Source organism: Lepeophtheirus salmonis, chromosome 11 (genome assembly GCF_016086655.4).
Source record: "Lepeophtheirus salmonis chromosome 11, UVic_Lsal_1.4, whole genome shotgun sequence".
NCBI classification, from domain to species: Eukaryota; Metazoa; Arthropoda; class Copepoda; order Siphonostomatoida; family Caligidae; genus Lepeophtheirus; species Lepeophtheirus salmonis.
The window spans coordinates 18,721,223-18,737,539 of record NC_052141.2 but is presented as its reverse complement, the minus strand read 5'-3'; the positions used below and the strand labels follow the sequence as shown (position 1 = coordinate 18,737,539).

The 16,317-nt window shown below is 30.9% G+C and overlaps 3 protein-coding genes across 4 annotated transcripts; 1 reads left to right on the top strand and 2 right to left on the bottom strand.

Annotated features, from left to right (window-relative positions):
• Positions 1-483: 483 nt before the first annotated feature.
• LOC139906558 (cathepsin L-like peptidase) lies at positions 484-2,469 on the bottom strand. Its single transcript, XM_071891672.1, has 4 exons — positions 1,440-2,469; positions 1,205-1,384; positions 790-1,147; positions 484-719 (listed from the first exon to the last, which is right to left on the bottom strand). The coding sequence occupies exons 1-4, from the start codon at positions 1,665-1,667 to the stop codon at positions 508-510; spliced, it is 978 nt and encodes a 325-aa protein (XP_071747773.1). The 5' UTR covers positions 1,668-2,469; the 3' UTR covers positions 484-507.
• A 1,665-nt stretch (positions 2,470-4,134) lies between these two features.
• LOC121126385 (cathepsin L-like peptidase) lies at positions 4,135-5,295 on the bottom strand. The gene is given in 5 exon segments (XM_071891789.1): positions 4,135-4,214; positions 4,217-4,345; positions 4,419-4,776; positions 4,833-5,012; positions 5,068-5,295. Coding segments are annotated over 5 exon segments (975 nt in total).
• An 8,593-nt stretch (positions 5,296-13,888) lies between these two features.
• LOC121126430 (adenosine deaminase 2) lies at positions 13,889-16,019 on the top strand. Of its 2 annotated transcripts, none has more exons than XM_040721755.2 (2): positions 13,889-14,209; positions 14,315-16,019. In XM_040721755.2, exon 2 carries the CDS (start codon positions 14,325-14,327, stop codon positions 15,807-15,809), a length of 1,485 nt encoding a protein of 494 aa, XP_040577689.1. In that variant the 5' UTR covers positions 13,889-14,209; positions 14,315-14,324; the 3' UTR covers positions 15,810-16,019. The 2 variants fall into 2 exon arrangements, with proteins under 2 accessions (XP_040577689.1, XP_071747872.1); XM_071891771.1 differs by having other exon boundaries at positions 13,900-13,988.
• Positions 16,020-16,317: the final 298 nt, after the last annotated feature.

Sequence of the window (16,317 nt, the reverse complement as noted above, 5' to 3'; positions counted from 1 at the left end):
GTAAGTTTGAAAGCCAGTCTTAACAATGGTTTAATGGTTATCCAATTCTCACGATATCTTCGAAACCCTTCCAAACTATCATTATCTTCATAATAATGAGAAAAAGAGATAGAACTACCACTCCACATTTTGCCTAAAAACCCTGTATTTCTCAACAACAATACTTAATTTCATAAAAAATATCTACACAATTCAACTGGATAACTTTAAAGAAAAAACGTTAAAAAATTATTTCTTTTTTTAAATATTTTAAAGCTTTTCAATCAAAACCCGTCCACAAATCCCCTTTTTCTTAAACGATTGAAAGTTATATCTATTAAGTCTTTATCAATAATTGAAAATTAATTTACCCAATTTTAAATTGTTTAGTTTAACATGGCAATCCGTTTAAAGAAGCAAATGTTGGGCAATTTCTTATCAGACATTGTATTATTGATATTGAAAATCTTTCAAATGAATACAAAATAAAGAGGCGAAGTAATATTAAAAGTAAATTAGTTTATTTAGTTAAATGACGGGATATGAAGCCAGTGATGCAATGCCACACATGTTCTTATGATTCCTGGCCATTTTGATGTATCCTTGATCTCCCCAAGATGCAGACCATGAATTTTTGACAAGCCAATAATCCAATCCCGTTCCCTTATCCGTGCCATAACCAACAGCCAAAACACCGTGGTCCAAATACTTAGAACTACATTCTTCATCTACATAAACACCTATAGATAAAATATTACACTCAATAAGCGTACAATTAAGAAAAAAACTAATCAACTAGTGATAACTCACCTTTTTTATAAAATTGGAAATCGCCAGATGATGCATCAATGGCAACAGAAATTGGACCGATTTGGGCAACAGCCAATTTTAATTGGTCTTCGCTTCCATGTTTAACGTCTTTGAAAGAGCTAATTTGTCCTGCTGCCATTGTTTTATTATAAACACAGACGCCATCTGTTGCTGTATATGGATATGTATCCTCTGTAGCTATACCTTTACTAGCAATAAGATATTCGAATGCATTATCCATCAATCCACCATCACATCCCTTATTTCCATACTGTTTGGAGCAATCCACCAATTGTTGCTCACTGAAGGAAAGAAGCTTCTTGTTTTTGATGAAATATTGTCCCTCTACAGAGCCAGTCTGAAAGTTAAAGATACACATATTTAAAAATTCCAGATCTTTTGTTCAAATACATACAGTCGAAAAAGCCCAACATGATCCACAAGCTTCTTGGTCTTTGACTGCCGTAACTGCTCCATTTTTGGTCCAATTAACATAAGAAGGAACGGGTGCGCTGTTGTCCAAAATAACAGTGTTATCTCCTGAATAGGAACCTTTGGCTAATCCAGTATATCCTTGAAGAAATTCACTTTGAAGCTGTAAATGTAAAGTAGATATTTTCACTAAATTAAATATGGGAAGAAACGTTTACCAAATCTCCGTATTGATTCATTTCTAAACTGTAAGTGTGAAGTCCGTTTTGAGCTTCTGCATTATGCTTTTGGATTTTGATTCTGTTTTCTTCAAAAATTTTGAATCTAAGTTCTTCAATTTCGAATGAAGTATATGTCTTTCCGTGAAGTTTCTTCCATAGAGTCCATTCACCGGATAATTCTCCAGCTACAAGTCCAAGGGACACAAAAATAAATAATAGTTTCATATTTTTAGAGGTACTGTACTCTGAATGGCTTATTCAATATACTTTTATAGTCATAAATTATGTTATCGGTGGGTCATTATCTTTCTCAAGATATGAAAATATATTTGATTTATAAAAAAATCAGCATAAAACAGCAAATAAATTTCTTTTATCTCGAAAATATCGGTAAAATATATTTTACATCCACTTGACATGTGGCCCATCACTGTGTAAACATGCTAAAATTATTTATATAAGAATTTGTATCTGTTATTTTTTCCCTATGAATTATTTTTCCTATCTATAAACAAACTTTTCAGTATTATTCTCCAGAAGCCCTCCAAAATATACATAAGTAGTAAAAATGCAAAAGACTATCTCCCAGTTCCTGTCAGGTGCTGCTTACAATATCCGATTCGATGTCTAAAACAAGAGAGGAATTGCTTAAAATTTTTACCAATAAAATTACAATTAATTAGGTTTATGTTTAAGTGTATTTTGTTTATTAATAAAGTGCTTTCATTGATCCTTATCCTGTATTGAACTCCAGATATTTTCTTTTTTTTGGGTGAAAAATGATGAAAACGACACTCTTTTCTTTAAACCTTTTGAAGTTATTCATCATTTTGTCATAAGGAATGTCATAGAAAATTATTACAAATTTATTGCTTTAAAAAGCCATGGTCAAAATTAAATAAATGTCCATAATGGAGAATGTCATGGGGAAATCCCATTCGAGGAACTCCTATATCTTCCCATTCAATATAAGTTTTGTTCCAAAGCGAATTATTATGGTTCGTCTCTAGATTTTTATTTCTTTCAACTACACAAAGAGATTCCTTGATTTAACGTAGGCATAAAATCCCCGGCTGGAAAGACAGCATGTTTTCATTAGTGAATGTAGGAATAGGATACCTCTTCCTCTACATTTTTTGAAAGAAATTATTCCATTAGTTCCTAAGCTAGAATTAGTTTTATCAAATACTTGCTTATTTACGCAACACATTGGTTGAGCAAAATAATTATATAGTAAATTTAGTTCGACTTGTGTTTGAGTGCATTATCTTATTTAAAAATAATATCTAAATACGATAAAAACAGACTGGTTTAATTATGTGCAGGAGTTGATTGGTCAGATACATTTTTGGACTTGTTTATCTCTTTATACTTTTGAATATAAATATTCTAAATTTTTATGGTTAGAAGACCACACATCTTAGTGCCAGGCTAATTGACAGTCATTTTAATTATGGGTTGTCTACTCAATTGTTCACAAATACTTCACGTTTGAATGGAATAGGATTTGTTCTACTACAACGAGATAACGACAACTTTTTACAAAGTAAGCCATTTGAACCAATCACTCATTCAGATGCAAAATATCCTTAAATCCTGAAGCAAAATTATATTACATATTCAGTACTTTTTCTGAATTTGGGGATCACATTAGTACTTTTCAGTTTTTGATGAGAGTATGTGTATTATATAAAATGATTGGTGAAATAAAAAGTTTCCAGCATTTGCCCCCTTTATACCCAGTAGACTATGGGCAATAAAAGAAATCGATAAAAATTGCTCTTTTTTCAAATGGTCATCTTGTATAACATTATTATACTAGGACCTATTTCTCAAGCCTCACTTTCGAAGACTATTACACCAATAACTACTGAGTTTTATCAAAGTCAACATGTAACTTTTACTGTAATCCTGGTGACTAACAAACAAACATAACCTCCGTACAACTATCAGAAGTAATTAGTACAGATGAAGAATACAGGAATTCGCTTAATCAATGTATCCAAACATTGCAATTGAGAGGTAGTTCTAATAAAATTTACAGTCCCTAATTATAAAAAAACACCCTCTTCTAGATCTACTGAAGTCCCAGAATGAAAAAGAAATCGAAATTTTTATTTTTTGAAACTCTCGAAATTGCCTAACATAATCAAAGTTTTGTTTTCAAGACAATAAAGTTTTTTTTTTTTTTAAAGAAAATGCTTTAGGTTACATTACTTTCATTATTCAACTATTAATTATATTATTAGTTTTGTAATTGCAATATTTTATTTTGCCCTTTCAGTAACATTTGATTCAAAGCACAGAAGGTTCCATAAAATTTAAATTTATCTTCAACCTTTGACAAATACAATCCCATCTCTCTTTTTATTTACAAATTCATAAGGGATACCAGTTTATTGATTGCTTTTTGAATTTAAAAAATGTGCAGAATGAAAACTTAGGAAATATATTTTTGAAACAATTTAACTTTTATCCAAATCCATCTTTGCGTTTTCAAAAATTTAATATTAAGAGTATGTATCAATAATTAAAAATGCTTTACCCAATTTTAAATTGTTTAGTTTAACATGGAAATCCGTTGGAAGAAGCAAATGTTGGCCAAATTGTTCTACAATTTTGTATTATTTGTATTTTAAAAAGTACAAAATATAGAGCTGAAGTTATATTAAAACGGAATCATTTTATGCAGTTAAATGACAGGATATGAAGCCAGGGTTGCAATACCTCACAAGTTCTTATGATTCCTGACCATTTTGATGTATCCGTGGTCTCCCAAGATGCAGACCATAAATTTTTAACTAGCCAATAATCCAATCCAGATCTCTTGTCTGTACCATACCCAACAGCCAAAACACCGTGATTCAATTCAGTAAAACTACAATCGTTGTTGTAATAAACGCCTATCGATAAAATATTACAATCAATTAGCATAAAATTTCAAAAAAAAAAAATATATATTTAATGATAATTCACCTCTTTCATAAAATATAAATTCGGGAGATGCCTCATCAATGGCAACAGAAATTGGACCAATTTGGGCAACAGCCAATTTTAATTGGTCTTCACTTCAACATTCAATGTCTTTGAAAGAGTTAATTTGTCCTGCCGCCATTGTTTTATTATAACTACATTTTTCTTCATCTCCTATATATGGATACTTTTTCTCTGTAGCTATACCTTTATTAGTAATAAGATAATTGAAGGCATTATCCATCAATCCACCATTACATCCCTTATTTCCAAAATCTGAGGAGCAATCCACCAATTGTTGCTCACTGAATGAAAGAAGCTTCTTGTTTTTGATGAAATATTGTCCCTCTACAGAGCCAGTCTGAAATTTAAAGATACCCATATTAAAGATTTCAGATCTTTTGTTCAAATACATACAGTCGAAAAAGCCCAACATGATCCACAATCTTTTTGGTCTTTGACTGCTGTAACTGCTCCATTTTTGGTCCAATTAACATAAGAAGGAACCGGTGCGCTGTTGTCCAAAATAACAGTGTTCTCTCCCGAAAAGGATCCTTTGGCCAATCCAGTATTTCTTTGAAGAAATTCACTTTGAAGCTGTAAATGTAAATTACATATTTTCAATCAATGGAGAATGTGGATAATTGTTTACTAAACCTCCATATTGGTTCATTGCCAAAGTATAAGTGTGAAGTCCGTTTTGGGCTTTTGCATTATGCTTTTGGATTTTTATTCTGTTTTCTTCGTAAATTTTGAATCTAAGTTCTTCAATTTGGAAAGAAGCATATCTCTTTCCGTGAAGTTTCTTCCATATAGTCCATTCACTGGAGAATTCTCCAGCCACAAGTCCAAGGCATACAAAAATTAAAAATAGTTTCATATTGTTAGAGATACTATACTCTGAATGCCTTATTCAATATACATTTATAGTTGTAAATTATGTTATCGGTGGGTCATTATCTTTCTCAGGATATGAAAATATATTTGATTTATAAAAAAATCAGCATAAAACAACAAATAAATTTCTTTTATCTTAAAAATAACGTTGAAATATATTTTCATCCACTTGACATTTGGCCCATCACTACCTAAGTATACTAAAATTACTTTTATAAGAATTGTATTTATATCTGTGTTTTTTTTTCATACGAATTATCGTTCCTTTCTATAACAAACTATTCAGTATTATTACTTCTTACGAAGACAAATCCAAATTAAATATTCAATACAAAATCCAATAGTCGATATACCTCAAGATTAAACAGTCCAAAAAAAAATTTCATCATAAAAAAAATCTATTAATCCGATTATCAGTTGTGATGATTAATATGCTGAAATAAAGAGATGGATAAAATCATGGAAAAATTAAAAATACCTTCAATGACTCTGTAAACGATAAACCAATGTCTGGCCCACCTATAAATTGGAGTTGGATCACTTTTAACAGACAAAAGTGCACAAAACTTAGACAACACGTCCAATAAACATACAACAACAAGATAAAGCAAAGGCAATTATCGATAAATTAATTAAAGATGATGTTATTGAACGAGATTATAACCTGACTGAATGGATAAGTCCTGTATTTTTTGTCAACAATGAAGGAGTCAAGTGAGTCTGAATAATAGGAGTTGATAACACACGTCTAATCAAACGTTCGTTACATGCATTTCCAACAAGTGAAGCTATAAGAAGGAATATCAAGCCTGGTACGAATTTGTTTGCCAAAATGGATTGTGTTCTTGGCTATTTCAAATTCTCTTTAGAGGAGGAGAGTTTCTTTTACCAGATGGTAAATTTCGGTTTACCTATGATCTTAAATTCCAGTTCGAATGAATGGTGTTCTTTTCGGATCCTATGTTTGAAAATGTCTCTGATATTAAGAAAAAAAGTTGACGAGATCTTTATTCAATCATCTGATGAAGAAACTCTATTTCAAAGGACACGTCAAACTTTATTAAAATGTAGAAAAGAAAATGTAACGATTTCTATCATAACCATTTTATAGAGATACCAAAAAATATCTCAAGTTTAAGATATTTTATGGAGCTTATCAATCAACTGGGAGACTTTGTACTGGATTTGGCTCATATGACTACTAATTGAAGATCATTGCTGAAGAAATATTGTAAATTTTTATGGTAAGAAAACCACACGGAGTATTTTGAATTAATATAGACTCTAAATATTAAATTTTTGAAAACGCAGAAAATGTTAGCTGAAGATGGTTTTGTAAATGAAAAAAAACACCTTTTCCTTAGTATTATCCATTCGACTAAGGGTGATACAGAACCAAATATAGGACTCCCACTCGCACTATTTTCTTGTGTAGTAGGACTTGTTCTTCGAAATCCTCAGCTTGCATCCATAGTACTGTCAAAAAGTAATCGAAATACTCTTCCGCGCCAGATTATAACCTCTAGAACAGAATCTTCCCCTCGAACCGATAACTTTCTAACATTGCACTCCATTTCTTCTCTTAAGCCGTTAGGGGAGAGTAAACATCAGTTTCAGTATATTGGAAGAGCAAGAGTTTCTTCCGATTTTCCAACAAGTTGGTTTGGACCGGTAATAAGTAGTTCCTAACCTCTTCATTCAAACCACTAAGAGATAATCCCCGTTTGTCATCATTGCGTTGCTTGAGATGTGAGACTCCTCCAACGTAATATGAGAGTTTGTTTCAAGGCTTAGAGCAGTCATACTGTTTACACAAAGCTAGCAAAATGGATACCATATCCCATCAAAAATAGAATTTAATAGTGCATACTGCTTAGTTTTAAAATTTTGATATTTATTGTAGTTATTCGACTATTTAGTGACGATACCCTCCTTTACTTTTGATCAAATAATGTATATATGATACGCCAAAAGGATACCACGCCAAATACCCGCAAACTGAAATGATTTGCTGTGAAAAAAGGCCCGCTCAAAAGATTTACGTCAAAAATAGTGCGCCCAATTGAGTGGGCACGACTACACAAATATTCATGTCCAAGTGGAACTGTATAAGCGGGGAAGGAATACCATATCAAGGTAGCCCCTTTAAGTGATTACCAAGAAATAAAGAAAACGCTTATTGAAACAACGATGCTCTTTCATAAGAATAAATGAAAATATTCAGGTTGTCTTTCCTCAAATAATGCAAACTCATAAGGGGTTAGAACAACAGTCGGTGGGTATTATTGTTAATACGAAAACAAAGTCTATTTGTATGTAGATAAAAAATAAGTCACTTTTGAGTAAATAAGTAATAATTTAGTCATACTAATGAAACCTACCTTTATCACACTAAAACACTATTTTCTGGCGCTACGATAAATACTTGTTTTTTTAATCCAGAATCAATATTAAAACCTTTTCTAACCATTGGAAGATATTTTTGTTTAAATATACTTTTGTCGCACCTGGTAAATTTTTTTGGCACCCTGTGTATAGTGTTTGGAATTGGAATTATCTTCCTATTCTGACAGCGTTACCTTGCTTACACAAAAATACAAAATGTAATTTGTTGTCACTTAACAATTGCCTCATCTTGCTTGATGTGTTATGGTTATTTCATAATGCATTATTTTTATCAAATAAACAAAGTAAATGTTGTTTTATTCTTAAGCTCCATTTCTAAAAGGACAGGAATACAATATTTTGTTAATCCCTACTTTTCGCCACTTAATGCATAACTGTTGAAGCTGTGGCATTCGACCCATGGAGATTTACCCCAAAGAACCAACAATCATTGCACCTTTATAACTATTAGTCTGTTTTGTTAAGCTAAAAACGGTCATACATATCCTAACTCCAAATCCTACCTGTTGATTGGTTCTATAATGCATTTCTATTGTCATATGTGTGTCATGTGACATTTAATCGAATTCTGTAACATATATAGAGGGTAAATATTGTCAGTATATATTATTTGTTAGACGTGCCTGTGGTAAGTTTAACTATACACATGTGTGCTTCCACTGATTGGAGTAAAAAAATAATATTTTATTTTCCGTAATATGTACATTTATCTGTTATTAAATTTGGCAGGGCTTTTGTCAGGCTTTGAGCTGGGTAAGGGACACATAGTCACTGGGAAGTCTGTTGGTTACTGAAGACGCAAATAGCAACTTGTCTATGTTCACGACTAGCTGTTTTATCCACTCTTAACCTCGAAAGTCAAAAGGGAAAGGAAAATTAAAAAAAAAAAAATTAGATGAAGTAGCTAATCTGTTCTATTTTTCTTTTCGCCTATTTAAAAACATTATTTAGAGAATATCTTTTCATATGTTTGTGGTGACCAGTTGGGTCTTTCCGATACATGGTATATGAAATTAAGGTCAACATAATTAGTTATTCTCTATTTTATTTTATTCACTACCTCAAGTCCTTCTTCCAATCAGCTGTGACACCTTTCATCACGTTGTTATTGTATCACGCAACCTATCTCCTAGAACGGTACAGAAAATAGGGCCAAAATCATCTGGTAGTTAACCAAATAAGTGAGTCGTACCAACCGCTATTTATTCTTACAGACTACCACTATCATACTATTTCTTCAGCATTTTTGAAATATATTACATATTATTTAAATCTACAAAGTATTTTATTCGATACTGTATTAAATTGTTTTAGTACTCATTTGACATATTTTTTTATAAATAATAGTAGAACACATCACAAGTGTCCAACCTCAAAGTCAATGACTCATTCCAGTACATAGCAAAACGATTGAAGAAACCTTATGATAGAAAGTATTAAATTACTTTGACATGTTTCTTATTGTTTAGTTAACATGTTTGATTTTTTTTTTTTTTTTTTTGCAATATTAGGTTGTTTTTCGTTAGAGAATTAGGCCAAGTAGAACGAGCTAGTTACTCAATGTCCTATGTAAAAGTAAAATAACTTGTTGGCGACTCTGATAAGCAAGAGACTATTGAAATGGATTCTTACATGCTGTACAGAAGAGGAGTAAACGTTCAAGCATGAATTAGTTGTAATTGGTGTTGTCCAAGGTTATTATGCGTCAACAAGCATACAAATTTTTAACTTGAATAATATAGAAAATTACTTCCCAACAAGTTAGTGGTGTTACTCTTGCTCAATACTTAGATGTTCTCTTCTCAAAAATAATAACAGCTTAAGAAATTAAAAGAAAAAATATGATTTAGCTCGTCGCTAAAACTTATCAAAAGTAGCATTATCTTTTTTTTATAATTGTATGTAAAGTATTTTTTTTTTAAATTGGAGTTGAACTAAACACCTGCGAGATTTATTTATTTTATACAATGATCCTCCAGAACATATAACAATAGCAAATGTGGAGTTTAACTGCCAGATTAGATTTTTTTATTAATGATTGGCCAAATTATAACAAAGTTAAAATTAGTAGATAAAAAAGATACATTTCAAAACTTAACTTTCATACTTATCCATCTGCCTTTATTTTCTTTTCTTATCTCTTTGGTCTTTTTTTCTTGACATTTAAATCAAGTGAGTTGAGCCTTCGAAGGATTCCCTATTCTCAGTTGTGTATCTATTAATTATATAAGCCCGTTTTACAAACTGTTCAAGCAATATGAATGTAGGGTTGCTTTAGAGAATTTGACTTCCCGAGTATCATAAAAAATATTCACTTAAAAGTGGTTTATTCAAGGCGTCATATTTGGTTCTGTTAGAAAAATAATGACTGTATATATATTATTGTGACAATTATTGCATGTTTTTATTTTTCATATGATGATTTCATGCTGTATACATTATAACCAATTATTCATATTATGATATTTTTGGTTTATTTGTTATACAAATATGCTTAATATTTAAATATTGATGTATGTCCCCAAACTAAAGAAATTGTTTAAAAATTATCATAAATGACTTTAATGCAGTCTTTAAAGATACAAAGTTACAAATAACAGTCAGTTGTATTAAAAAACGAATATATTTCCACATTTTTATGTCTTTTGTACCTACGAAAAGGTAAAGTATTAAGATTAGATAAAAGTCCTCCTCTATATAGTCGCAAAACTGGTTCATATAATTTTTTTAAATGTCCTAGAAATAGGATGTGGCAACTAACTATACAAAAGTACAAATGACGTCATTGTTTGTGGAAACTTCAAGTTTTGGTTATATTGCGAAGAAATGGATTGAATTTTAGTGTCGTTATCAGAAAAAAAAATCAGGTTTTATTACTTATTTCTAATTAAATCTAAATCATTTTAAGAGAAAAAATAATTAACTGAGTGGTATATGGATACTGTAACAATGTATTAGCAATAGATTTTGACCCATTTCATATTTTGTTCATCTTATCAAATATTTTAATTATATATATTTTCTTTATACCGGGCACAATTACTTAGTATTTACAACTAAAAACTACCTCCACCCTTGAATTAAATCTGTATTTATACTGTCTATACTCAAATGACTCAATAACCTGTATATGTATGAAAGAAAATGTGTATGTGTCCTTTATACGTGCCCAAAATAGTTGGACCTAGGAGGCTGAAATTTTGCATGAACCCCTATTTTGAATCTGGCTGAGGCTAAAATGGAGCTAGCGATTTTTTCCAGTTGTAAAAAAAAACTTCAAATAAAATATTGGATTATTCAATTTAATTTTTTTTAACAAGAATGGAACAAAAGTTTATAGGTCTGAAGTTTAGTTTTTTTTATTTCCAGAAAACTTCAAATGAAATATTGGATTAGTAAATAAAATGAAGATTGTATAAATTTGTGTAGACATTCGTTTGCATTTTTATTTGATTAATAAAAATTGATGATTTGATACATCTATGCAATATAGAATTTAAAAAAAAAAAAATTTCATTTTTTCATTAATTGTTCTATTTTCAATGAGTGATTTAAATTTGTTTAACAACACCAGGTAAACAGAACTTATATACATTTATTATTAAAATAGTGTAGTTTCTAGATCTGATTTTCAAAATTTAGTCGGAGTGGGGCATTTTTCTACCGATTAACAGTCCTTCTATAATATAAGTAGTTTTGCAAAACTGTTAAATGATTATTGTTTTAACGTGACCGGCAGGTTTTTCCAAAACTTATTCTGTAAATTCATTTGTCTTATCATTCTTAGTAAAATTGCATTTGTTAATATCATTTCCTGTAAAATGCCAATAAATGGGATATTAAGTGACTTTTAATGTTTTAATAGTCGGTTGTTTTTTTTTGTGTAGCGCTGTAGGTGAAGTACCTCGACAGCGCTACACAAAAACAACCGACTAGTGTAGAAACATTAACCGTATGACATCACTAACTATCCCTCTTCAATGTGGGAACTTTGTCTCTTTTTCAATTCCCGAGTAGTTGGATTCAGCTGATGTTAATTTTTTTGGACACAAAAGCCACTGGAATTTTTCACTAAATCCCCTCGATGGCTTTGACTTTTACCATAGCTATACACAAACTTAAAAAAATTACAATAATGTTCAAATTCATTCTATATTGCATAGATGTATCAAATTTGGAGGAAAATACAGTTTAGAAATCGGTCGGCAATGGAGAGGAGTGATGACTAGTTATGGATGGAAGACATATATGAATGAGTTATGGCGTTTACGGATTAGGAATGCCCCTATCTTGATCTAGTTCTATAACTCCAATATAATCCTCTTCATAGCCTTTTTATGAACAAAGACACTGCGTATGAATGGCAATTATTCTTAGCAACGGACCGTAGCAATAGCATTTCGTGATTCCTTCCAAATGCTCTGAAAATACGTATTAGAGTTTGAGCATTTGTGATTGGATGAGAAAGGGATGAAAAATATGTTCTAAGGATCTTTTACGAGTCTCAGCATGATCGTACGTCAAATGATGATGATTGTTGTAGGATTCAATACAAAGTTCAACTTGAAGCAAGGGAGAGTAAGTGACCCTGGAGAATGGAGTCCGAGCTAACTTTTTCATTGTTTACATAGATTTTAATTGTGAAAAACGGAAAGGAACGTGATGAAATTGATGATAGTCGATGGATGAGCTGGAACAAGTAGTGATAGACGATGAACAATTTGTAATTGGTAGTATAAAGAACGAATTTATATATAAGTATTTAACTTGGCTATTCCAAATTAAAGTGTGACGTTGAGTATTAATATTAAGTAAGTTGCTCAACTTTGAATTCAAGACAAGTTTTTACAAGGAAGAACACCATCATCAAATTGGTTTGCTCGAGATACAGCGATATCCGGCCTTTTCAGTTTTCATGATTATTTTTTTGCATATATGTAGACAAAATTGCACAATATTTTTTGGTAAATATGCATACAAACGTTTCATGCAAACAAAACACCGCCATTGAGTCATCAACAGAGGATTTCAAAACTATAAACTTTCATAATAGAAGAACGTAGTTGCACTGTTATTAGGTTTTTTGTGAATACAGTATAAGTAATCGGATGGTAATCTATTAAAGGTATCGTGCAGATATTCTAATCTTGAGTGAAATTGTTGGCCTTTATGGGCCAAGTTTTGGTTGCCCCGATTTCTTTGGTCTAAAACATTTACCTTTTTGTTATATGTTAGCAGAGATTTTAATATTCTAAATGCTTGCCAGGACTCTAGTAATCCTACAGCAAATTCCCATCAACGCTCTAAGGCATTGTTTTCCTCTTTTTGAAAGTTCCACAAAGTTGTGACCATGTCTTTTGGTACATTGTTACTGCCAACATGATCAATTTTGCATAATGAATTTAAATAAATGCTTAACAGAGTGAAAATGTTGTTCAAATTGTACATACTTTGTTTAAGAACAAAATGTAAGTCCAAATTTAACTGATTAAAGTAAGCTGTTATTGAGATAAAATGATTGTATTATAACCCTAGTCAGATCTAAATTTATATATATCGAAATAAACATATTCTGATATTCGTTACGTTTATTAAAAAAAAGTGTAAAAGACTATACTTAAAAAAAAGTTTTTTATTAAAAAAGCCTGAGCAAAAAAAAATTTACTACTTTTTGAATTGAGGATAAAATTGTGTATAATTTGATTGGCTATAAACAAATTATAAAAGTTATATGACTATAAGACTCGTATAAGATTATTTTATACATATAGAAGTATCATTAGGTTCAAAGAATGTACTTTTTTCAATCAATCGGAATAAGATTTCAAATTTGACTATCTTAAATATTGTCTATCAATATTCTAGACTCGTTTTAAAAGTAATATTTATGGAAAATTATGTTGTTTGAAATATCATGTGGAAAATGAAAGGTCTGGAATAAAATTAGCATATAATAATACTACGTAGGGCTCCTAAAGTTACCTTCATTGTATCTCACAACAGCTTAAGAAAAGAAAAAAAACACTCTTCAGTTAGCCAACTTAAAAAAACAGGCGAACTAAACAACGCTGACAATTAACAACACGGTATCCTCTTGCATGTCTTCTCTTTCTTTTAGTTCTAAACAACTGTATTTAAAGTATAAAAGAGCTCATTATTCGAACATTAACGTTCTGTGGGAGGTGGTTTGCACTCTTGTACTTTCTGGTGTCTAATTATTACACTTGACTTGGATACTTGTTACTTTGAATTAGAGAAATTATATATAAAGTAAGTGAGTTCCTTCCGATTAGAAGATTAAAGCTTTTCCTCTAATGTAAAAGCATTTCTATTTAAATATAGTACAGTTAATTTACAACTATAATTGCAAAATTTTAAAGGGTTTTTCATAATTTACCTATACTATTTAAATTAGTAGATAAAGAGATACTTTCTGTGTTCCATAACAATTCTCTGGAGAGAGGATTTAAATATAGGTCTACATTATACATGTAAGTAATATTTAATCTATATTAATAATTATATTCTTATTTTCTATTACAAAAAGTACATTTATTTTTTACTTCTTTTCATTGTCTTGTTCATTGATAATGAAGCAAGAAAAAAATGACGTCCATTGAAAACACAGTCCTGATTTTCTTCGCCATAATATTTTTTGTCAAAGGAACACCACTAAATAATGACTATTACAAAAAAAGAATGGAACTATTAGAAGAAGAAAACGAATCTTATTTGGGAGCTAATATCAAATTGAATGCACAAGAGAAAGCTGCTAATTCGACGCTCATGGAGTTCAAAATTCAGGAATTAGAAATGGGTTTCCAAAGTCCCTCAAGTTATAATCCATCGAATTCTTTCTTTAACCGCATACAAGAAATTGAAGAATCCAACGTATACAAGTTTATCGAAAAGTTGCCAAAAGGAGGCGCTCTACATGTGCATGATATATCCCTAGCTCGTGCAAGTTGGGTAGTTCAAAATATAACCTATGAAGAAAACTTATATGTATCAGGTTACCCATCTAAACCCGCATTTAAATGGGCTGATTATGTTACAAATAGTAGTCATTGGATTTTACTTTCTGAGTTGAGAAATAAGTTTAGCGCTGAAAAGGTGGACCAATGGCTCATGAAGCATTTGGATATCCGTGTAAATAATCCTTACGAGGAATACTCTGATATTGACAAGGTTTGGACTGCTTTTTTGAATGTAATGTTGACCATTGAAAACTTATTGAGCTATGCCCCTATATATGACCGATATTTCTATGAGGGACTTAGTGAGTTTGAAAAGGATGGGGTTTCTTATATCGAAATTCGCACTTTATTTCCAGAAAATATCTGTGAGGACCTTCAATGTAGTAAAACCTTAAGCACTCTTGAAGTTGCAAAATTAAATCAAAAAACGATTGATAGATTCTTGAAGGATCATCCTAATTTTTGCGGAGTTACCTTGATATATGCACCAATTAGGGTAGTTAGTCCAGAAGTCGTACAAACGAAATATTTAAATACACTCCAAAAGTTACGTAAATGTTTCCCGAATCTTGTACGTGGATTTGATTTGGTTGCACAAGAAGATAATGGTAAACCCCTCATAGAATTTATTAACACCCTTATTCAAATGAAGCAAATGGACCCAGAACTCAAATTCGTATTTCATGCTGGGGAGACTAACTGGCAAGGTTTTTCAACAGATGAAAATCTCATTGATGCTATCCTTCTCAACACAACAAGAATTGGTCACGGTTACGCACTTTTAAAACATCCAATCCTGAAGAAACTCGTCGCCGAGAAAAATATTGCGATTGAAACTTGCCCTATATCAAATCAAGTTTTAGGTTTAGTAAAGGATCTCAGAAACCATCCGGCGAGTCCACTTATTGCTGAAGGTTCCACTCCTCTTGTCATTTCTAGCGATGATCCAGGATCATGGGGAGCAAATGGTGTGAGTTTTGACTATTATGAGGCTTTTATGGGACTAGCTGGAAAGCATATGGATCTTAGGCTCCTTAAACAATTATTTAATAACTCTATTTCATATTCTCTTCTCAAGCCTCAGGAAAAAGAACAGTGTTTCAATAAATTTTAGAATAAATGGGATAACTTTATGGAAAGATTGTTTGATTTTGATTGCAATTATTCAAGTAAAGATAAGAGTATTTTAAATATTGTATTTTTTTAATGTTTGTTAATTATTTAATTGTCCAACAAAAAACCTAGTTTTTAATTTATTTTGGACATACGAAGTTAACCATATATATAAAATAAATAACACATTAATAATAAAAAACAGCAATAATTTGTTCTATTAATGTACTTACTTAAAATGGGAAATTACAGATAGTTCTAATAGAGTTAACGGTCCCTAATAAAGAAGACACCTCTGCTAAATGAAGAGAAAAAATTGCAAAATCTGCTAAAGTCCCAGAGTAAAATAAATTATCTCAATAAAATTATAAAAGTCAAAATCTCAACTTGTTTAAACTCTTGAAATTGCCTGAAATTAACAAACTTTTGTCTCAAAGATAATTTGGTGTATTTTTGCTTAATTAAAGTTAAATATCGAGCAGTTCATAAAATAAGCACATTTTAGTTTG

Coding starts and splice junctions, on each gene's coding strand:
- LOC139906558 (XM_071891672.1), bottom strand. CDS start 1,667: ATGAAACTATTATTTATTTTTGTGTCCCTTGGACTTGTAGCTGGAGAA. Junction 1,385..1,439: donor TGAATCAATACGGAGATTTG/GTAAACGTTTCT, acceptor TTACATTTACAG/CTTCAAAGTGAATTTCTTCA. Junction 720..789: donor TTTCCAATTTTATAAAAAAG/GTGAGTTATCAC, acceptor TTTTATCTATAG/GTGTTTATGTAGATGAAGAA.
- LOC121126430 (XM_040721755.2), top strand. CDS start 14,325: ATGACGTCCATTGAAAACACAGTCCTGATTTTCTTCGCCATAATATTT.